This window comes from Panthera pardus, unplaced genomic scaffold (genome assembly GCF_024362965.1).
Source record: "Panthera pardus isolate Hobbes unplaced genomic scaffold, ASM2436296v1 HiC_scaffold_10, whole genome shotgun sequence".
NCBI classification, from domain to species: Eukaryota; Metazoa; Chordata; class Mammalia; order Carnivora; family Felidae; genus Panthera; species Panthera pardus.
Window position 1 is genome coordinate 58,569,273 of NW_026526655.1, and position 24,564 is coordinate 58,593,836.

Consider the following 24,564-nt stretch of genomic DNA (forward strand, 5'->3'; position numbering starts at 1 on the left):
GATAATGAATAGGGCTCTCTCTCTGGAACCCTTCCCAACTTTCTCCTGGTTCTTGTACACACATAATGCCAAGAGAGCTCTCCAAAATCCTTTTGAAAGCTGCCAGGTTGTAGAACCTGGAAGTAGCAGGTACACAGGGACCTGGGATCCGTCTTTCTGACTCCAGGAAGGACCACACAGAATCTGATTTATATAAATGATAGTTACCTGTACTTTATGGCATCTAGGAAAGGACTTCCAGTAGCTGAGAATACACTCTAGTTCTCTGATTTTCTTTAAGGGGAGGTGTCCTAATTTCCTAACTGGATTTTTTTTTTTTCCTGTTCTTTAGATTCTGGAGGAAGCCGACTCCCAGTTTTGCCACCGGGAGGAAGATCCACATCTGCCAAACCTTTCTCACCCCCAAGTGGCCCAGGGAGATTTCCTGTGCCTTCCCCAGGCCACAGAAGTGGTCCCCCAGAGCCTCAGAGGAACCGAATGCCTCCCCCAAGGCCCGACGTGGGCGCAAAGCCTGAAAGCATTCCCCCTCCAGTACCTAATACGCCAAGACCCATTCAATCAAGTCTGCACAACCGAGGGTCCCCACCAGTGCCTGGGGCCCCCAGGCAGCCCAGCCCTGGGCCAACTCCTCCCCCTTTCCCTGGAAACCGAGGTGCTGCTTTTGGAGGAGGCTCCATACGCCAGACACCCTCAGGCTCCTCCTCACCCTTCTCCAACAGGCCTCCCCTGCCCCCTACCCCCAGCAGGGCCTTGGATGACAAACCCCCTCCTCCGCCTCCTCCAGTGGGCAACAGGCCCTCCGTCCATAGGGAGGCAGTCCCACCCCCTCCCCCTCAGAACAGCAAGCCCCCAGTGCCTTCTACCCCGAGGCCTTCCTCCTCCTCACAGGCCCCACCGCCACCGCCGCCACCAAGCAGACCCGGCCCTCCTCCCCTGCCTCCGGGTTCCAGTGGCAGTGATGAAACCCCAAGACTCCCACAGCGGAATCTGTCCCTTACTTCTTCGTCTGCACCCCCCTTACCTTCACCAGGACGTTCGGGCCCTCTTCCTCCCCCGCCCAATGAGAGACCCCCTCCTCCAGTGAGGGACCCACCAGGCAGATCAGGTAAGGCAACACCTGGGGTGAGTTGTCTTCCTACAGCCCAGCCTGCCCCCATGTCACTAATCCTCATATAAGTGAGTGGAGTCCAGCAGAAGCTTAAGTGAACTCTCTGGCCAGCCACTCGGATCTTTTAAGTGACGCTTATCGCGTTCGATTTCATCCTGACCTCATGTAAACCTCGGAGGAAGGCGGGGAGGGGGAGCTGCTACTTCTGTCTGCATTTTAGAGATGAGGAGACTGAGTAACTTACAAAGTCAAATGATCACAAGCTAGTTAATTGGAAGAGACCAGAACCTTCACCTTCTGTTCTGAAATATGCTCATGGCTCTGCTACCCTGCCTTTCCTAAAGTGAATTTCAGCTGTCTTAATTGGGCAAATAAATTCCCACCTCCTGCAAGAGGGACCCATTATTCCAACAAGAAGGGCAGTTATTTAAGAGCTAATGACCTTTTCCTGTACTGCTCTCTTCATCGGTCAAACTTTGAGGCCTCCTCCCTGCTCATTAAAGACAAACATTAGAGTCCATTTTGCTGTTTGTTAACATCTCTGGCACATTAATCCCTTGGAGAATCAGATAAAGGTATAGGCCTTTGTTCATAAAAATGCTCATAAGCGTAAACTCACAATCTGCGGGCTGTTTCGTGGATTGAAAGCCCTTCTGAAGCTCATCTGTGCCCACCCCCCACCGCCCTGCCCAGAGCTGAGAAAGCTTGATCTAAGGGAAGAACTTTGAGACACCATGAAATGAAATGAAATGAAATGAAATGAAATGAAATGAAATGAAATGAGGATTCCCTAGAGCTTGTACTCTCTCCTAATTATAATAGGTGCTTTATATTACACAGTGGCTATTGATGGGTTCAGGAGAACCATCTACATTTTAAATTTAACCTTATTATATATACAGGATGCCTGGAAATGGGGCATTTTGTTGTTGTTGTTCTAATTTTTTTAATGTGTACTTATTTTTGAGAGAGACAGAGTGAGTTGGGGAGGGGCAGAGAGAGAGGGAGACACGGAATCCAAAGCAGGATCCAGGCTTCGGGGCACAGAGCTCGGGCATATTTTTCTTTAGGAGAAGCTAACCTTTTGCCCTGTGACCTCAAAAACCTAATAAACACTCTTTAAACCAGTAGTCCGTGAACATGACCACGTTCTAGAATCACCTGGGCAGCTTTAAAATGTGGATGCCTGGGTCCCTTCCCCACGGTTTCTGGTTTCATTGGTCTGGGTTACAGACAGATCATCAAGATATCTGGAGGCTCCCCAGTGACTCTAATGTTCTGCGAAGTCTGAGAACCACTACTTGAAACCACCCTGCCACAGAGAGTAGGCTACAAATCTGAAAAGCTACTAGTAGTCCCTTCAGTCCGATCCCTGCACATCATGGCATCTCATTAAGTATTCTTCAAAGAACAAACGAGAACAGACAGTCCGATGAATGAAGTGCAACGTTTTCTTCTTATCTAACCACTACGGGTTTTCCCCCAAGGTGATTGAAGAGCTGTTTGCATGACTCTACCAAATAGACAAATCAACAGATTCATTCTTCCCCTAAATAGGATAGTCTGTGACATATAGCTGTAACATTTATTATTTCTTTCTTTCTTTTTTTTTTTAGTGTTCATTTATTTCTGAGAGAGAGAGAGCATGAGCAGGGGAGGGGCAGAGAGGGAGGAAGACAGAGCATCCCAAGTATGTTCCACACAGTCAACACAGAACCCAAGGTGGGGCTCAAACTCACCAATGTGAGTCATGACCTGAGCCGAAATCAAGAGTTGGATGTTTAACTGACTGAGCCACTCAGGCGCCCCTATTTATTATTTCCTTTGATTACCTAAATCACATCTGTTTATTATGGAAAATACAGAAAAATATAAAGACAACAAAAAAGATCTGTAATCCTTCACTACCACCACCCAGAAATAATCATTCGTAACATTTTTTATTATCTTTTCAATCTTTTTATTTTTTTTTAACGTTTATTTTTTGAGAGACAAAGTGTGAACAGAGGAGGTGCAGGGAGAGAGGGTGTCACAGAATCTGAAGCAGGCTCCAGGCTCTGAGCTGTCAGCACAGAGCCCAATGTGGGGTTCAAACTCATGAACCACGAGATATTCACCTGAGTCAAAGTTGGATGCTTAACCAACTCAGCCACCCAGGTGCCCCTTTTCATTCTTTTTAAAATGTATGGTTTATAGGGGTGCCCGGCTGGCTCAGTCAGTAGCACATGCGACTCCTGAACTTGGGGTCCTGAGTTCAAGCTCCATGTTGGGCATAGAGCTAACTAAAACAAAAAAGGAAGAAAGAAAAATAAATAAAATGTGTGTGTATATTTATATATACACATATATATGTTTACAAAATCAGTATCACACTATGCATACTATTTGATAGTTTGTTTTTATTTAACAATCTCATTAACATTTTCTGATAGGATTAACTATTCTTCTACAGCCTAACTTCTAATGGCTGCATAATAATGGCCTACAAATGTACCTTAATTTATTTAATCATATGGACCATCTCTAGATTTTTGCTGTTGCAGACAATGCAAGGAATACATTCTTGTATCTAAATATTTTTGCACATTTCTATGTGTTTCCTTTGGATTAAATCCTTGAAATGCAATATTTTGGTCAGGTATTCAGGACAAATTATAGATTTCATAGGTTTTGCCAAATTGAAAATTCTTACCAACTTACATTCCTACAAGGATCCTATGAGAGGTCATCAAGGACCATCTGTATTTTGAGAGGTGGGTTGGCTTGGTGTGGGCTTTAGAATTTGACATATTTGGAGCCAAATCCAGACTCTTGCAGTCATTAGCTTCCTGACTTGAGCTTTTTAACCTTCCGACATCAGAGGCCTCATCTGCTGTCCCTACACTTCTCAGGGTTGTAAGAGTTAAATGAGACAAGTATGTGGTTATCTTAATCCCTAGCACGTAGTACCATTCAGTGATGGCTTATTATTATTATTTTATTATTAGAAATTGAAATCTGTTTTTTGTTATGCATGCTGAGGGTTAGAGCAGGGGGCCTAGAAGGTTGGAGAGTTAGGAACATGAACATTTACATTAAAAAAAAGAGAGAGAAAGATACCAGGTTGATCAAGTTAATAGCACCAGGCCCCATAATATTGGAAATCTAGTTTGCATTTAGTGACAGTTATGTAGCGATAGTACCAGTGAAGTTCACCCACAGTATGTGAGACACTTGCCCCCCAATAAATCATCTCCTCCTGACTGGGACTCCAGCAATTGCAAACAGATGGGGCAATAAATAAACCCTGCTGGGAAAAGCACTGAAGACTCCTTGAGAGGCCAGCCAGAGCTGGGCACGCCTCTTACTCCCATCAGGGGTTTGGGCCAAGACTTCGGGCAGGGATACCTGCAATGGCTGGGTTGTTCGGTTTAAGGCCCTCCAGTTGGTTTCTGATTCTGTAGTTAATAAGAGATATTTACATTTATAGAGCTATAACATGTATTTACATAAAATGCCAGCATCTTGCACGCAAAGCATGCTGCTGAAGACCAGGAATAATTACTAAGGCCATTTTGATTTGCATCAGAATGCTCAAGTTCTTTTTTTTTTTTTTTTCATTTACTCATAACCCAAATAGTCTCTGAATTTGGAAGATGGGACAAGCAAGAGAGGTTTCTTTTGTATTATCAAAAAGAAGAATTTTGCTTTATTTTTAGGAAATTAAAATGTTCTGATTCTACCATACCACTGAATTTTTTAAATGGTTTCAAATACTTAAAGAGTACTTTTTATTTGATTTTTTTGGCTACTTATTCCTGGCAAGAGTGCTGTGAGATGACTATCAGGTGATCTCAGGTATATAGTAATTAAGTTCCATGTAGTAACCAGCTTGCTCAGGGTCAGGGCTCTATGCCAGCATGTGTAGCCATGCACAGGGACTAGCTGTTTGTTGCTCCCTGTTAGTCTGCCACCCCAAAGAGGAAGAACCAAGAAGGAACTCCTGCCATTCTCAGGATGATTGGTATTTGGCTTCCTGATGCCACTTGTCTGGAAACAGATTGTATGCATCATGGAATCATGCATGTGTAATTAGCAATACCAGTGTGCATTTAAAGAATCTAGTCCCTCTAAAGACCTAAAATAACTTCATAACTATCTTACTCTTTTTGTAATTCTTTTTAAAAATTTTTTTAATGTTTTTATTTATGAGACAGAGAGAGATAGAGCATGAGCAGGGGAGGGGCAGAGAGAGAGAGGGAGACACAGAATCCGAAGCAGGCTCCAGGCTCTGAGCTGTCAGCACAGAGCTTGACGTGGGGCTTGAACTCACAGACTGTGAGATCATGACCTTAGCTGAAGTCGGGCGCTTAACTGACTGAGCCACCCAGGCGCCCCAGTAATTCTTTTTCAAATGGCGTTTATTTCATAATTGTCACAGAAACTAGTCCAGTAGCTATTTAAAAGGATTATAAAGTGGTTTTTAAAGTATACAGCTGTCAGTATACATGGATTAATTATCACCTGTTCTCAACCTAACTGTATCAGTACTGTCTCAAAACCAAAGCAGCCATTTAACTATCAGTATGCACTCTTTATATACAGACATGTGTATGTAAGTTCAGTTCTGTTTATATGTGCTTACTCAATGCTTGACGAAAATCTCTTAGAAAGTCTCCACCATTTCCAATTATAGGGCATGTATCCAGCAGGTGTTCAATAATTGCACATTGATGGTGACATAACGTTAGTAATGTAGGATGTAAGGTATTGCACTAAATGTTGTCCTTTTTTTTGTTCCAGGCCCTCTCCCACCACCCCCTCCAATAAGCAGAAATGGCAGCACATCTCGGGCCCTGCCTGCCACCCCCCAGTTGCCGTCCAGGAGTGGAGTAGATAGTGCCAGGAGTGGACCTAGGCCTCCTCTTCCTCCCGACAGGCCTGGTGCTGGGGCACCTCCCCCTCCTCCACCATCAACATCAATTAGAAATGGCTTCCAAGACTCTTCAGGTGAAGGTAAGGTGGGGTCCCAGCTCCTTGGAAACATTTTCAGGCTATGGGACAACTGAATGGTAAATTTGTGTTTGTTGTTTGTGTGCTTGCGTTAACATTTCTTGTTTCTGTGAACCTCATTCTTATCACACTGCACTGCTCTGATCTAAGTAACCATTAGAGACCACTATAATTTCAAATTAAAAGTAGTAATCCTCCCTCCTCCACTTTTCAAAAAGGCAGTTCATTTTTCTCTCTCGTTGTTAAAGTCTCATTTTGGTTAACTTTCTAGAAGATCCCAGGACTCTGAAAAAAATGTTTTTTTGTAGTTTACCTTATTACCTACCTTATCTACCTTTCTCAACAGTTGGCTGTAGGCAAGAGGCACCATGGTTTACAGTTCATAAGCCAGTTTCCCCTGCCTTTGTTATGAGAGGGCCCCAGTTACTTCTTTGCCCACTGGTGGGAAGAAAGGTATCTCGGACTTTAGCCCCTAGCTCCCGAGAGGGACTGGCTGGGTCCTAATCACTCTAATTAAAGTCACTTGGATTATTTATCTGTCTTTGCTTTGATTTGCTTTGTATTCCATTGACGTGCTAATCAGTGACTTGTAGCATTTTGAGCTTTAAACTTCTAGGCATACAACTAGAAGTGATCTCTGCAGTTCTCTCTTTTCATTACATAAATCTTTATAGCAGATTGTTACTGAAGATACTGTTTGTTTCTCTCTCTCAGATGAGTGGGAAAGCAGATTCTACTTCCATCCGATTTCTGATTTGCCACCTCCAGAGCCATATGTACCAACGGCCAAAAGTTATCCCAGTAAACTGGCAAGAAATGAAACCCGGAGTGAGTATTTCTGCAAGGACTTTTGGTGGCTTCATACTGGAATAGCCTGGGTTATATACAACTCAGGGTTGTATAGGAAATCCTGGCCTCTTGCCTAGAGTGGGGCAGAGAGCCCCATATGGAGCTGTCTCCATTCTGGTAAACTCCCCTTCCACAAGCAATAGGGAAAAATGGAGATATCCAGAATGCATATGAGAAATGATCATTTTAATGTGTCATTACAAGCTCAAAATAACTGGTTTGCTAATAGGTTAAATTTTATTGCTTTGCTTGTTTGAACAGCCTTCCCGATTTCGATTTTCCTAAGATAGCACAAATAGAGCCATCTTCTATTACTACCAGTTTTGAGACTAGCCAAATGTCTTAATAATTATAACAAAAACTCACTGTAACTGCTCTGATATTTTCAATATATTAGGATTAGGAGCACCTGGCAGGCTTAGTCAGTAGAGCATGTGACTCTCTTGACCTCAGGGTCGTGACTTCAAGCCCCATGTTGGGTGTAGAGATTACTTAAAAAAATAGTAAGGGGATGGGGCATCTGGGTGGCTCAGTCTGTTAAGCGTCTGACTCTTGATTTTGGCTTGGGTCATGATCTTGCAGTTTGTGGGTCCAAGCCCCTCATCAGGTTCTGTGCTGACAGTGTATGGAGCCTGCTTGGGATTCTGTGTTTCTCTCTCTCTCTCTCTCTCTCTCAAAATATAAATAAGCTTTAAAAAATTAAAAAATAAATAAATGAAAATATTAAGAGGCACCTGACTGGCTCAGTCGGTGGAGCATGCTCTTGATCTCGGGGTTGTGAGCTCGAGCCCCACCTTGGGTGTAGAGATTACTAAAAAAATAAAATCTTAAAAATAATAATATTAAAGTAAAATAAAATAAATTTATTATGATTTTAGCTTCTAGAACATTACATGAAAATTTTAAATACACCCATAATCTTTCTACATAATCTTCATAAAATCTCCACATAACATCTATTTTCATTTTACCAGGTCCTCTGCTCATTTTTATCCATATAACTCGAATTGATTTGTAGTTATAATTATAGAGTGCAGTTTTTTGGTGGGATTCACATGATTTTGCTTAGTAAAACACTTGCCCATTCCATCAAGTCAGCATACAGTAATTTAGTTTACCATTATTGGACATTTAGATTGTTTCTGGGTTTTACTAAAATATGTAATGCCACCATGAAGAAGTGAATCTCCTTTCCCCTGTTGAAACAAAAAGGTGAACAAGAAGAAATAGTGAAACTGAAATTTCAACACAATAAGTGGTTAGAACTCAGAAAGAATTAGCATGAAATATACAGATTCAGTGCTGAGGCTCAGAGGTGTGACAGTCTTAGATTTGGAACCAAACTCCCAAACCAGAAATGTATGGAGAAAAAGTGAGCATTTTCAGATAAATGCCAAAGCATCCCTAGCCTTGTCCTCATTCCTTAGATGGAGCTTCTCACACATACGTGATGCCTGTTGACCCTTTAACACACAGCTCTTTTTTTTTTTTTTTTTAAGTTTATTTATTTTGAGAGAGAGCGCATGCACACACGTGCATGTGCCAGGGAGGGGCAGAGAGAAAGAGAGGGAGAGAGAGAGAATCCTAAGCAGGCTCCATGCAGTCAGCATGGAGCCCCACTTGAGGATCGAGCTCACAAACCATGAGATCATGAGCTGAGTCGAAATCAAGAGCCAGAGGCTCAACCAACTGAGCCACCCGGTGCCCCAACATACAGTTCTTAAATAATTTTTGGTTGGTTGTTTCCCAGCCACTGAGCAGATTCATAGCTGAAGTCAAGGCTGGTTAAAAGCAAAATCAGTGGCTTCAGGGAGACGTGATAGGTGGGAGTCCCAGGTCCTGAGAGGGACTGGCTGTGTGACAGGGGCACAGAGTTGTACTTTGTATCATAGCACAGGACAATACAGGAGTTTCCGCGGGGTTGTGAAGAATAGGTCAAACTGATGGATAAAGAAATTGTGGTTTATATACACAATGGAATACTACGTGGCAATGAGAAAAAATGAAATATGGCCTTTTGTAGCAACATGGATGGAACTGGAGAGTGTGATGCTAAGTGAAATAAGCCATACAGAGAAAGACAGATACCATATGGTTTCACTCTTATGTGGATCCTGAGAAACATAACAGAAACCCATGGGGGAGGGGAAGGAAAAAAAAAAAAAAAAAAAAGAGGTTAGAGTGGGAGAGAGCCAAAGCATAAGAGACTGTTAAAAACTGAGAACAAACTGAGGGTTGATGGGGGGTGGGAGGGAGGGCAGGGTGGGAGGGAGGGCAGGGTGGGTGATGGGTATTGAGGAGGGCACCTTTTGGGATGAGCACTGGGTGTTGTATGGAAACCAATTTGACAGTAAATTTCATATATTAAAAAAATAAAAAATAAAAAAAAATAAAGCAGACCTCCCATAAAAAAAAAAAAAAAAAAAAAAGAATAGGTCAAACTGTGCTCTGTGCCTCTGCTGAAGAATTCAAAGAATTAGAAAATATTTTATTTTATTTTTAATGTTATTTATTTATTTATTTTGAGAGGCAGAGAAAGCGAGAGCAGGGGAGGGACAGAGAGAGAGGGAGAGAGAATCCCAAGTGGGCCCTGTGCTGTCTGTGCTGTCAGTGTGGGGCTCGATCTCACAGACCGTGAGATCATGACCTGAGTCATAAGTCAGATGCTCAACCGACTGAGCCACCCAGGCACACTAGAAAATATTTTTTAAAAATTTCCATGAACAAATGCCAGAAGTAAACAGAATACTGCTGCTTGGAAGGGAAAGTGTATTTACTAGAAAAACTCATTTATGTGGAATACTCTATTCCTAGAAGATAACTAATAAAAAAGGTGTAAGTGTAATACATTTATACAAGAGTGGAAAATAAGCCTTTGTGTGGGACAGGTATCTTTGTTCTGTGTGTGTGTGTGTGGCGTGAAGAGGGGCTTCTCTCTGATAAGAAAAACAGCTTGTTTCTCTTCATTTGGGGGACACTAAGAAATGAATTCACTTTAAGGAGCTGTTCACATAGACTCTAAATATTTTTCCTGGTTTCATGTAAGCATTCTTAATCTACTTGAAGTGCTCTTTGTGTATTTAAGTCAGTAACAGAATCAACCCCCTTCCCCTAGGTTTTTAATTTAATAGCTGAACACATTCCCTTCCCTACCCTTCTGTCTTTAAGACTGAACACAGCCTGAGGACTGGAACTGTCCTGCTTATGATTGCATCTTCCTCAAGTGGCACAGAACCTGAAATATAGTAGGCATTTCAAAATGTTTCTTAAATTGAATTAACGTCCACTGCCCCCAAAAATGTTTTTGTAGATTTGCTTTAAATATTCCAGCATTCCATGTGTTGAATGGATTATCTCTGGATCATCTAACTAAAATACTACGGAGTGGTTTTATTGTGCTCCTATAGCTGCCGTGGCCTCCAGGTAGGGCACCAGCCTGGAGGGCACCCAGGCGGCCCTGAGCTGTGCCACCTAATTGCAGCTTTGCATAAGGCCAGCCCTCATTTTTCTAACCACCTGTGGTATGTCAGCTGATGGTCAGGGCTCCATGATAGATGACTGGTTTCCATCTAGATGAGTCTTTGCTTGGGTATGGGCCCAAGAAAAAATGTGGTCGGGATGCAGAAGGAAGAGGCAAGGTAATGGGGTGCCAGTGTCTTCTTCTAACTCCTCCCCTTGCTCAGAGATTTGGTTCTATCTCAGAAATCCCTGCTGATATGCCTCCTGAAGAATCTGTCAGTGCCAGCCCACCTTGAAGTCTCTCCAGAGCGGTGGCCACAGCAGCCTTCCTCAACTGACATGTGCCCCTGCTACGTCTGCTCACAGCATCAGAGCACCTGGCTGCATGCCTAACACCTGTTAGATCCTAGAAAAAATGTATCTGAGATAAATGAATTTTAAAAATTGTGAATGGATTTTAAACTTGGTACTGAGAGCCCAGAATATGCATAGTTTTTAAAAGAACACTGTCAACGGAGTGAAGAGGCAACCCACGAAATGGGATAAAATATTTGCAAATCATATATCTGATAAAACATTAATATCCAGAATACATAAAGAAGTCCTACAATTCAGCAACGACAAAAACCCAATTTTTAAAATGGGTTGAATACTTGCATAGACATTTCTCTGAGGAAAATATCCATATTGCCAAAGAAACACATGAAAAGATGCTCAAAATCACTGATCATTAGGGAAATGCAAATAAAACTACAATGAAATACAACTTCACACCTTTTAGGATAGTTACTATCAAAAAAGCATTGTTGGGGCACCTGGCTGGCTCAGTCAGTTATGCATCTGACTCTTGATTTCGGCTCAGGTCATGATCTCACGGTTCGTGAGTTAGAGTCTCTCTCCCTTTCTCTCTGCCCTTCCCCTACTCACACACGCATGCTCTCTCTCTTTCTTTCTCAAAATAAGCTTTTTTTTTTTAAAAGCATTGTTTAGAAATTAGAAGATACCTAAATGCCCAACAAAAGGGATTGATTAGATAGAGTATACTGTATAATAGAATGTAATGTGTCATTAATAATTATATGTATAAACAGTAACGACTCTTGAAAAAGATTCAGACCAACTACATATGATCCTATTTGGGGAAGAAAAAAGGGAACTGTTTATGTAGAGAAAATAAATGGAAAATATTTACATAATGTTATTGGTTATCTCCAGGTGGTACAGGCATTGGTGAGATTTTGTTTTGTTTTTGTTCGTCAATATTTTTTGAATCTGTCATAAATACATACTATGTTTGTGGCAAGAAGACAAGTACTTTTTAAAATTTTTCTTGGGGCTCCTGGGTGGCTCAGTCAGTTAAGCGTCCAACTCTGGTTTAGGTCATGATCTCACAGTTTGTGGATTTGAGCGCTACATAGGACTCTGCACTGACAGCATGGAACCTGCTTAGGATTCTCTCTCCCTCTCTTTCTGCCCCTCCACTGCTCGTGTTTTGTTTTGGTTTTTCCCCCCTCTCTCTCAATAAATAGGTAAACTTTTTATTTTTTTTTAATTTTTTAATGTTTTTTTTTTTTTTTTGAGAGAGAAAGAGAGCACAAGCAGAAAAGGGGCAGAGAGAGAGGGAGACACAGAGTCTGAAGCAGGCTCCAGGCTCTGAGCTGTCAGCACAGAGCCCAACTCAGGACTCGAACCCATGAACCACAAGATCATGATCTGAGCTGAAGTCTGATGCTTAACCAACTTAACCACCCAGGCACCCCTAAATAAGTAAACTTCAAAAAACTGTTTACAATTTTTTTCCCTTGATTTCACAAGTACTCAGTAGCCAGTGGTGGGTCACCCATCTCTAGTAATGTTCATTCAGATCCTCACTTGCTTCTTCTCCTCACTTGTTACTTCTCATTCACATAATGCCAGTTATTTACAGCCTTGGTCATAGAGGGTGAGGTAGTGGGTACTTTTGCAGCCATCCTTCAATTTGTATAGTGAGATCACAAGCTTTCTAACCAAAATTTGTATTTTGTCTATGTTTTCATCAAGGTGGATCCAACCGAAGAGAAAGGGGTGCCCCTCCACTCCCTCCCATCCCGAGGTGATCTTTACCTGCTCTTCTCCATCTGAGCCCAAGAGCTACTTCTGTTGTTACTATCCAAGGGCTGCAAACCCTCCTCCCCTTGTCTTCCCTTGGCCCCTTCATACTGGCAATAGGGAGGAAGGTAGGGTAACATGGGAATGTGTGTGTGGGGGGGGGTGGGGGGAGGGGGTGGGAATGCAGGAAAGAATGCACCTGGCTTTTTATGTTGTGTATATTCTCAAAGCTATTGCTTGCTTCAGCTACAGCCCGCCAGCGTTGGTTGCTTAGGGGTCAGTAGGCTTTTGTGGCAAGGTGGCAGAGATGAATTGTGTCCTAGCTCTCAACCAACCAAATTCAAACATTCACTGCTTATTTGCTACAGACTGTAATATTAAAGTCCCTGAGAGCTATTTGCTTCCATGCCCTTTTTGCATGCTTGGCTTTCTGTCCGATTGCATGCACCACAGACCATGGAAGCAAGTTGCTGCATCAGGGCTCATGTAACATTTTTCAGTTACAGGATGTCCAATCTTTGGCAGTCTGAGATAAGCTCTAGGATAGAGCTTTCCAATGGAAATACAATGTGAGCCACCTAAGCAGTTTTTTAATTTCTAGTAGCTACATTAAAAAAGGACAAGGGGAAATTAATTTTAATATATTTTATTTAACCCGAATACCCAAAATATTATCATTTCAACCTGCATTTGGTATAACAACTATTAAGGAGATATTTCACATTGTGTTTTGGTACTAAGTCTTCAAAATGCAGCTATATTTTACATTGAGAGTACATCTCCTTTCCGACTAGTCACATCCCAGGTGCTCAGCCACATGTGGCTGGCGGCTACCATATTGGACAGCACAGGCCCAGAAGACAGAGGATGGTACAAAACCTCTTATTTCAAAAACAGACAAACAAAGAAAATGCAAGATGAGCTTTAGCCATTCAAAAAGTAACTAAAAATGAGGTTAGGACCTAACTCCTTGTTTGGCAGACAGCTCTTAGATTTTGCTCCCTTATTCCCCCTCTTGCCTTAACATCTGTTGCTTCACAATACCAAGGTCAGAAATTGATCTCACAGGGTGTACAGTCACGTGGAATAAAGCCATGGGAAAGAAACCGAAAGCCAGCTGGGGCTTTGGGGCTCAGAGCCAGCTGCCTTGAGCTCACCTATCAGTTGGATTCCTGCCTTGCACTTCATTTCCTCCTCTGTCTAGCTTGCACATCAGGGCAGGGAGGCTCGTAGGCTCCACAGTTGTGCGAGAAAGTTAGGAAAAGGTGGCAAATTGGAAATGTGGAGGAAGGAAGCAGGTTTGGGTTGATGGGCAAAACTCTAATCTAAATCTGATGTTGATGGGGTTGAGAGACATTGCTACTACAAATCCAAGAGAATTTGTCTTGACTCTGCCAGGGGAATCACTTGCCTTGGATCTATACAAATACAGCTCCATGGGAAGGACCATAGGGACGAGCCAGCCTTGCCCTTTTTTTGTATGATTTTTGTTTACAAAACTTTACTGGGACTTTTAAATCTAGCTATAGATTTGGGGAGGGGGGGGAGTATTTCCATTTAGATGTTTTATATGGTTATGTTTAAAATTACCATTACTTATTTTTTAAAAGCACGTGGCCATATATATATATATATATATATATATATATATATATATATACCTAAACTTTGTATCCTGGTTTCAGTGTATTCATGTATTCCTGGGAGATGCTAACGAGAAATCAATCCAAAGAAAAATTTGAAAGACACATTCCTATTTATAGAATAAATAATTGTTTCATTTATATAAAAGCAAAAGAACTTAGAGTTCTAATAAATGGGATATCTAATAAATTATGAAGTTGCCCATTTGAATATATTGTATTTTTGTAACTTTCCTTGCCAAAGTCTTGGGCTTAGAACATTAGAGAACTTGGTTTTTCTAACTCTCCTCTACCATTCATCTGTCTGTCATACAGTCATTTGGGGCCCTTTACCCAAAGAGAACTAAGAAATATAAAAGTGTAACAAACGTGGCAAAGTATTTTCGAAAAAACATTTTTTTTAGGTAATAGCATCATTTTATTTTGGATTCTTTGATCAGATATCAGTAGTTGATACAAATCCTTATGATAAAACCTTATGACCCACTTTAGAAAAGGCGGAATCTGGCCTTAATAGCAAATATGGCATAGAAAAGTCTGATCCAAAGGATTTTGGATCTGAATTTTATAAGGGGCAGTAAGAATGGCCAATTTCCTTGTATATCCCAACCTCATAGTGCCCTCCTAACGTCTGAAACAGAGCCACAGTACAGAGTTGCTCTTCATCCAGGACAGAGAAGTTTTAGCAGGTCTTTTTTTAAGTAAATGTTTCATTAATACACCTACACCCTTTCTTTGAAAGTTGGCGACCTAATTGCAGCCCAAACTGAATAATTTCTATGCTAAAATCTTCAACTATGGCAAATCACAAAAATGAATATTTTCTTCCCTGAAATCAGGGCTCACATTTGGTTTTTTTCCACAATATTTCCAGATAAATGTATTCAAGATGCAATACAGTATTTTAATATTCACATATCATTTTATATTGAAATGTATTACAGTATTAAAATTCAGTGTTCCATATTTATTTCACTATGCATTTTATTTAGTAGAAGCCGAGAGAAATGTTTAATCCAATGGTGCCTTACTTTGTGATTTGAAAGAAATAGACTTTTTATGTCTAAGTAGCAGATTATTTGCATATTTGTAAAAACTGTTAGGCTTTTATATTTTAACTTGTAATACCAATTTTGTTATTTTAGTAGCAGAAATGGGATGATTGTTAAAATGGCCAAAATTTTTTGGCATGAAATTAATTTTTCCCTGTTTATAGTCAGGGACAGTAAAGGAAAAAAAAAATGTTTTTCATACCACTGCATTATGTACACATGCACATTTTGGTATCGATGTCATTAGGACAGTTTAAATGGTGGGGTAGAGTCTACCCTAGACATCTGCGTCTTTGTAAGTTAGCCAGACAATAAATAAAAGCAGAATGATAAGAGTGTCAACCGGTGGTTTTTATTGAAGTATTGTCTATGTAAATACAAATGAAAAAGCAAGTGTCTGTTTTCTGTTTCATACTTTGGTAAAGAAAGACAAACTCAAAGAAAAGAAAAGGAGAAGGTAGTCGTGGAGGTTCCTGGTGTGTGTACCTCACATCTACTTTCTAATCCCTTGTTTGTTTTTCCTGAGAACCTGCATCATAGCCAAAGTCTGCTGTCTGTTTACTTGAAGCAGATGCTTTAAGATTCTAAGGTACAGATGGATGGTGGGACCAATGGGCCAGGAAACCACAAAGAATAGAATTGACACTGAGAAATACAGGAAAGGCCAGGGGGAACTTAGGGGGCCCGATAATTTTTTTAATTATCTGCTGCGCACATGTGTGTATGTATCTTAATGCAGTATAATGGTTAAGAGATTAGAAGACCTGCGTCCATCTCTTACTTGCAAGTTGCAAACTTTTCTAAGCCTCCACTTCCTTATCTACAAGATAAGTAACTATCTTACAGGATTAATAAATGCATTAAATGAGATAATACACTCAGTACTTGGCCTGACTTATTCTGGCACTCAGTAACTGGTAGCCAGGTAGCCACTCTTGGTGAAACAACAAATATTTACATAATGATCCCAAATTTACTGGAGCCAAACTGCCCGAAAGGGAATTTCCTAGTGTACCTGTAGAGGAAGAGGCAATAGCAGGCAGACTATCCGTACCAGAAATGCAAAGCAACCTCCAGACAGAGGACACCTCACATGATGTCCCTTCGACCTCACAGGCCTGAAAAATGAAAATTCATGCTGCTTTGGTCATCAAGGAAATTATTAGATTCCATTTGGAAGTAAGACCTGGAAAGAACCTATATATAGGGCAGCCTCAGAATTTATGATCCACGAGTAGAACACTTTTTGAGAGTAGGAGGGAATACTGATAATTGTTGCTTTGGCACAACAGGTACAAATTGGGGCTGCCCTGGAAAACTGGGCTGTGTGGTCACTCCACTTGGAGGTCATCTAGTCCCACCCTCTGGTCTTACAGATGAGTATATAAGACCCCAAATCACATACTACTGATGCACAAGCAGCCTGGCCTGTCACCTCACCACCACACGCCTCCTTATTTTTTCTTAAGATATCATTTTTAAGTAATCTCCACCCCCAACCTGGGGCTCAAACTCACAACCCAGAGATCAAGAGTCACACGTTCCGCCAACTGAGCCAGCCAGGTGCCCCAACGCTCCCTTCATTATGATCCTCCCCACCTCTAGCGCAAGTCTCTGCTTCATGTGTCTTTCACATCTGCTGGAAAGAAAAGACCAAATGACAAGCTACAGGGTCAGAGAACAAGCCCAGGACATGCAAATTTGGATCTGGACCCTAGCTCTGCCACTTGTTCCCTGGAAGGCCAATGACAAGGTATTTAAGCCTTCTGAGTTCTAATTTCCTCAACTGCAAAATGTTTACAGTGCTTAAATATACAGAACATCAGGCAAAATAACTGGCATATGTCAGGCGCTCAATGAAAGTTAGTTCCATTCGATTTTCTAATCCCTTTGCTATCAAACTGAGGCCATATTCAGGAAGGCATTTTCAGTGCATTCAGAAGAGTCTGCTAAAGTTTGGGGCGCCTGGGTGGCTCAGTCAGTGGAGGGTCTGACTCTTGATTTTGGCTCAGGTCATGATCTCATATTTTGTGAAATCGAGCCCCACATGAGGCTCTGTGCTGACAGCTTGGAGCCTGCTTGGGATTCTCTCTCTTCCTCTCTCTCTGGACCCACTCTCTGTCTCAAAATAAACATTTTAAAAAAGAGTCTAATAAAATTTAATTGCAACACTCTTAGGATAAAAATTGCTTTCAAAACTGGCCTCATTTGTTAAAACTGGAATCATTCATTTGGTTCATTCAGCCATTCGGTACATTTTTATGTACCAGCCTCACCACAACCAAATAGTGTCCCCACTCTATCCGAGGAATGGTCTCAGAGTAGCAGTTACCCCTGCTCCCACCAGTCACAAGTGCCAAAGCAACAGAGAGTTTTCTATTAAGAAGAGAAAGTGAATACTTTATAATTTTCCTCCCTTAAGGGATTATTTGGTTTCTTTTCTCCTTTCATCTCAATGGGTGAATTAAATTTATTATTATTATTATTATTATTATTATTATTATTATTTTACAGAGGGAGAGAGAGCAGGATAGGGGGGACACAGAATCTTAAACAGGCTCCACACTCAGCAGGGAGCCTGAAGCAGGGCTCAATCCCACAATCCTGGGATCATGACCTGAGCCAAAATCAAGAGTCAGATGCTCAACTGACTGGGCCACCCAGGTGCCCCAAATTAAACTGGTTTAAAAATTTTTTTAAACTACAAGAAAACTGGAGGCGGGGGAGGGAAGGTTTTAGAAAAAGTTTTGATGGCCTATAAAAATGTCTTTTTACTTTTTGATTAATTTTTTTGAGAGAGAGAGGGTGCAAGTGAGTGAGGGGCAGAGAGAGATGGAGAAGTAGGGCTCACCCGAAGTGGAGCAGGGGCTCACCTGATGTGGGATGCGGGACTCGAACTCACAGACCATGACATCATGACCGGAGCCAAAGTCAGATACTTAACTGACTGAGCCACCCGGGTGCCCTGCTTTTTTTTATTAATTCCTAAAGGATTCCCCAGTTCCCTGACATTCCGATTAACTGAAGGCTTCCTGGACACATAATTTAGAGTGGCCCCTTTCTCTGCTGTCTTCCCCACAGCCTGGCTTCCCTGCACTCTGAGCACTTGGTCCTTCATGTCTGTCTCTGGAGCTATAGTTAGCTGCAGGATTCCCCCACTACCCGAAAGCAGAGCACTCCTATGAAAACTTTCCTAAGCCAAAATGGCATAAAGCAAAGAAACAATTACCGTGAACTCACATGGAAGATTTTTTGAGCATTCTCAGACCCAGAAAAACAATCTCTCTTTGGCTTCTCTGGTCCCTTAGGACACATCTTGCTAACGGATGTGCAAGATAAATTGAGATAAAGCACAGATGCTCAGAGGCAAGGTTCAAAGCTACAGAGCTTGACGCTGAGATGCCCAGTGTGGTTTCCAGGGAAGGGGCTTGGCGGTGCCACCCTCACGGCTTGGGGCTTGCACTGCTTCTACAATGGCTTGCTGCAAAACAAACACTGAACGCTATTTTCACTTTTTGCCTTTTTCCTAAAAGCAAAAACTCTCTTTGGATTTTTTTCAGTTAGCAAAAAGGTACAATGTAGGTCTTCCATAAAAGTGAAGTGGCCTAATGCAACCTTTCAAAAAATCGGGGGATACCTGTACACATTTCTCTTACTGGTAAATGTTTGAAATGTCCCATCAACACTCTACCCCGAATTCCTTAGCATTACAGAGGCACATTTACAGGAAGCTAAGGAAGCTCCAGCTTTGGGACCTCCACTTGCAAGGATCCCTTCTAATAAGGAAGGACTCATTTTTACATCTAATGTTTTATTCATGATTTTATACTAATTTTCTTAATATAGCAGCCTAAATTGTCTAAAGCTCAGCCCCACAAAACCTGTCCTTGCCTTATTGCCCTTCCCAGCTTCTGATAGAGAAATCAACCAAAGTGCGTATCTTAAAAGCTTTCTTAAGCCACCAGCTTTCCATAACAGTGACAGGAGGGTCCCAGACAAATAGAAGACAGCAAAAGTGTGTGCTCCTTTGTACTCCCAGAGTGGTCAGTAGATATTTCTAAAATAATTCAATCATTGTACCGCTCACATTGCATTAGAGTCACTTAAAGGCCCCACAATGTGACCCATCTAGATAACATGTTTGACCTCTGAGGGGTCTGGGAAAGAAGTCTGGATGCTATTAGACATTGAGCTCAGATTTAGCTTAAATTTTGCCCAGGAAGATGCCTGCCAGAACAGCTGGTGTATCCATCATGGACTCAACATAAATGTGTTTTAGTCATGAGGAACTCCCACCCTTTTCCTGTTTTCTGTCTCCAAGCAGTTTAGTAAGTTAAAGGTCGACTGTCAAAATGCTATCTATTTAAGATAGGTACCTGAAGCAAATATCAGATAATTGGGAAACCCTAATGCCTTATGGTGCTATTGTATTACCAAAGATCCATTTTTACATGTATTCATTCAAATAAACAACACTGATTGAGTAGCTACAATTTATCAGGCATAGGGAATATGAAGATACATATTATACAATAGGAAGCACTAGTCCTAGAATCAAGGGTCTACATTCTAGATTTAACAAGAACAGCAGCCAGTAGGCACAAACCCACTCTACCACTGGTTCTAGAGACATGCTCCTCACCACCAACACAAGGCTGGTTGGCTGTGTGCATGAAAGGGAAATTCCCTCCCCCTTGGTGCTTCCTGCTTGGACTTACTCTTAGAGCAAAGGTATGGACAGGTCCCAGATGGGGCCACCATAGAAAAATGGAAAAATATATCTAACACAGAAGTGTAAACATAAGACCCATTGCCTAATTTACTTATCTAGATGAAAACATAAATATTGTTTTCATTTTCCATATAACCACCACCAGTTATTGATCATCTACTATGTACTACAAATTGTGCTAAGGTCTTTGCAAATATTATTACATATGTCATTGTTAGTCAATGTGACTTTACACGTGGAGAATTGAGGCCTGAATCGATTAGAAATTTGCCTCAAGCCACTTGCTGTGATTGGATCCAGAATTCAAACTCAAGGTTGAATAAATACATTTGAATGGGAAGTCATAATATTGTCAACTTTCCATATGCCAGTTTAAAAAAATTACTGACATTTCATAAAAGCAAGGACATTTTAATAAGCCAAACTCTTAGAATAAAAGATAGTAGGCTCAACTGAATAAACATAGGTTCGTAGGTACATTGCGTTTATTTTCCTCACTGGGCTATGCACTAGCTCTAGTCCCAGACCCACCATTTACCAGCTGGAGCACATTGCCTCTTGTTAAGTGACCTAATTTCTTTTGGTTCTTTGCTCCTTTACAGTTTAAGGAGTGGTCATAACTACCATTTTGACACTGTCAAAAGAACGTACCTGTATTTATCAGCTCATCTTATCAGACACTTGCTACCTTTTAAGGTGATCTCAGGGGAGCCACTAAAATTCAGACATCATTTTTCATTAAGCACAGATTTCTGAAAGTCCCAAACTGCAATGTGAATAGTTAATGTGCTCTTCAGTGTATCTCCCTTGCTTTCTACTGTTCAATATTTGTGGAGTATTTCTTCCAATCCTATTATAAACTCTTTGTATTGAATTTATTTTTTACTCTCCTTGAACTTGGAAAAGTTTAAATTCCAAATCATAGAATTTGCTTTCCCATAATGGCCAGAAGTACACTTTGTGTTCTTTGCCTCAGTCATACAACCCAGCGCTCATTCACAGGGGAAATAAAGGTAAAGCAAAAGACAGTCATGTTCAAAAGAAGTCAAGTAAGTGGCTCCAGAATTTCAGAGTATTTTCACAAACAGTCCCTCATGTTTACCCACGGCAGCCCTGTGGTGGAGAAGAGACTGATCTCCCATGCTACAAATGCAGGGCTGACACACTGAGGGAGGAAGTGACCTCAAGGTCTTATCCCTGGTGAGTGAAGGGGCCAAGACTACTTCAGTCACAGTCTTCAAACTGCATTTTTGCCATTGTTGTCTGCATTCATCTGACAAATAGTATTGAGCACCTTCTCAGTAATGAGAAGGCATGGGGTGAATCCAGTTGAAGACACAAAGGTCAGGACCACCTAAATTCCGTGTTTCAGGGAGCTTACAGTCAGTCCTTTGTGGACTGAGGCAAGTACACAAATAACTTTAGGACAAGGCAGAATACATGACCTATTCAAAAGCTTGAAGTAATGCATCACCAGGACCCAAAGAAGGTACAACTCTTGTGAATTGGTTGAGCCTTACTGCCCCACATTCAGGTGTGTTTTCCTCATCTTTTTTTCTTCTTAATGTTTGTTTATTTTTGAAAGATGGAGAGAGACAGAACTCCAGCAGGGGAGGGGCAGAGAGAGAGAGAGAGACAGACAGACAGACAGACAGACAGAATCTGAAGCAGGCTCCAGGCTCCTAGCTGTCAGCACAGAGCCTGATGCGGGGCTCAAACTCATGAACAGTGAGATCATGACCTGAGCCGAAGTCGGATGCTTAACTGACTCAGCCACCCAGGCACCCCCCTCATCTTTCTGAGTAAGACTTCCAGTGTTTCTCAAAATGAAAGTTGTGGACCACTTAAGCACTTAAGGAGTGCTTGTTAAATACAGGTTCCTGGGCTCCACCTCAGACCTACCCAAATAAAAATCTCTTGGAACCCAGGAAAATGTTTTTAATATGACCCACTTCACAAATTTGCATGTTATCCTTGCACAGGGAACATGACAATCTTCTCTGTATCACTCAAATTTCAGTACCTGTACCGCTGAACCAAGAATGAGAATTTATATTTTTAACAAGGTTCAAGGTCATTCTGATGCACATTCCAGATTCAGAATCTCTTTTCTAAGGTGCTACCCCTGAATTTGGGCCTTTGAAAGAATATATTCATAATATATATATATATATATATATATATATATATATATATATATTATGAAAATTAAATCATGAGATGGCATCCACTTTTTGTCATACTAAATACTCCATTTAATACTACCCCCATGCATGCTGATTCATTACAATGCTATTTGTCTTAAAAATGCTTTTCTTAAAAAATCAGCTAGCTAGCTAGCTTATCTATTACCAAACCCAAAGAAAAAATTGTGTAACAAGAGCACTGCATAGTCCTGGCCAGGAAGCATCAACACTCTTTACTAAATGTATGTTCTAGTCTGTTTTCCTGAATTACGTACGCTTGCAATGTGTGGCCTTTCTCCATACTTTTTTCTGGTGAGTTCTGGTCAGTAATTTTGATCCAGAGTGCTATCAAAAGATGGTATCACAGATAGTGCCATAAAGAAATACAGAAGAGTGCCATGTTGGATGTTACCATTTTTTAAGTAGCCCAAGGTGACTTTAAGTAAATGGTTGTAACAGAGAAAAGGAATCAGCAAGGATCTGGGTGATGGAAATCTTTTGACATTATAAAAGGTATTACAAACTTCTCTTCTACCAAGGAAGGATGGACTAACAATTCTGACTGGTAATGGGAAGACACTAGGGCTTGTGACCTCAGGAGATCTAAAGAGAAGACCAAGGCCACATAAGAGGAACCTCTGGACTCAAGGACTTGACTGAAACAGCCTGTTCAATTAAGCTCCCCTGGAATGCACACTCCTGGAGTTAAGGGGGGCTGCCTACACTGCGGCTGGGAATGCAGCCTCTAGCACTGCAGTGGTTCACTGCAGCCAATGGAAACTGTTACAACCTGCTAGAAGGGTGGTTTCAAACCTCAGAGAATCACCTGGAGGGCTTGTCGAGACAGGGCCCTGTGCCCCACTTCTGGAGATTCTGATTCAGCAAGTCTAGGAAGGGGCCTGAAAATCTGCATTTCTAACAGAGTTCTATGTTATGCTTGGTTGTACTGGTTTTTAGACCACACTTTTTAACTGGAACTGATCACTATTTATAATAACAGAATACTTTTTTTCTCTGCATTAAACTAATATGTACATATAGCATCAAACCTAAATACTGTGTCCATTGCTTGCATCGCGCTTTAAGAAACTTAGCTAAGTAGAAAACCAGTTGGTATGGCACTGTTGTACCTGAGACATAATGGTGTCTTATGATTTCCCAATACTCTTTCTTTGGCCATTAATCATATCCATTACTCTTTTGTTGTTATTACTGTTGTTGCCTTGCCAACATTACCCGGGGGTGGGGGGTGGGGTAGAATCCAAATGTTAATAAGTGTTAATTATGGAGTTTTAAAAATCAAATCAAAACAGCAAAAATCATGAAAAAATAATTCATGAAAGCTGACAAGCCTTCACCCTTAATCATCATCTCAAGGTTAAATAATGATCAGAATTCTTTCAGTTGAAGTACTTATGTTGCATCTTGATGTTTGACTATCATATAAATATAACTGTGCTATTAGGCTCTATTTTTCATTGCAGATGAAATTGATGCATCTTTGTGTGATGTAGTCTGACATAGTAAAATTGTTACTCCCTAGGTAGGATATTCATAAAAATGTAATTATCGTAATCAGAACAGTCTTTAAGCTCATGAGAGGGGATTGCCAGATTCATGATTGGCAGTTTTCAATCATTTCACATATAATAAATAAACTTCTTAAAGCAGCCTTGGGAATCACTGATGTCGTACACAGGGAAACTATTCTGATCAAACAACAAAGGGTGTTGGGAGATGGTGACGGGAGTTCCAGTTGGCTTCCTCTGCCTGGCTTTGGCCAGGACTAGATGGGACTTTCAACAGATTTCATTCGGTTTACTCACCAACAGGTGTAATTAACAGTGCCATTTGCTGGGAAGAAAGAGGTCACACACAGGAAGACTACCGTTACTGAATAGAATGCATTTATTGTTTTCCTTCTAGAATTCATAACCTGCTGCACGAGTAGCCCAGGAGCTGCTGTGCATGCACCATGCCATGTGGGGGGGGGGGGGGGCGCGGGGGGGAACTGTAGCAATGCCATCAGCGGGATTTGACCCTGGGTTAGTTGGGAGCTTCCAGTGTTCTTCATGTCCCCAATCCTGGTTTAGGCAATGTGCTTAATAAATGTAGAGACAGCACCAACAAGCCCATGTTGGTGGGCTAGAGAAATAAAAACCAACAAAAGAAGTCAACAGACAGTTCAATTTGAAGAAGAAAATCACCTATTCAAATTGGACAGTAACTTTGGTTTTGATTCCATCTCTTTTAGAATTACTTAGTGGGGACGAGTTCTTCCCCACTATGGTTATGATTTTTCTCCTGCAGAAAAACCTCCATAATCCCATGACTTGTTTTGATTCATTTTTTGGTAATAAGAGGTCCTACAGCCATTTTAAATCTCCAACACATTCCCAATCAAGAAGTTAGAGATCCAGTCTTGCATAATAATCAACTCCTAGAATCCGATTTA

At 41.2% G+C, this 24,564-nt stretch overlaps 1 protein-coding gene, 1 long non-coding RNA gene and 1 pseudogene across 9 annotated transcripts in view; 1 reads left to right on the forward strand and 2 right to left on the reverse strand.

The window, feature by feature from the left end:
• Window positions 1–15,533, forward strand: part of WIPF1 (WAS/WASL interacting protein family member 1) — a 42,582-nt gene extending 27,049 nt beyond the window's left edge. The window contains 4 exon segments of the mRNA XM_019460007.2: window positions 332–1,105; window positions 5,891–6,103; window positions 6,815–6,928; window positions 12,449–15,533. Coding sequence (XP_019315552.2) covers window positions 332–1,105; window positions 5,891–6,103; window positions 6,815–6,928; window positions 12,449–12,504 — 1,157 coding nt within the window. The 3' untranslated portion in view covers window positions 12,505–15,533.
• Window positions 1–24,564, reverse strand: part of LOC109273334 (uncharacterized) — a 143,143-nt gene that overhangs the window by 76,238 nt on the left and 42,341 nt on the right. The window lies entirely within an intron of this gene.
• On the reverse strand, window positions 21,861–21,960 carry LOC128772718 (U6 spliceosomal RNA; annotated as a pseudogene).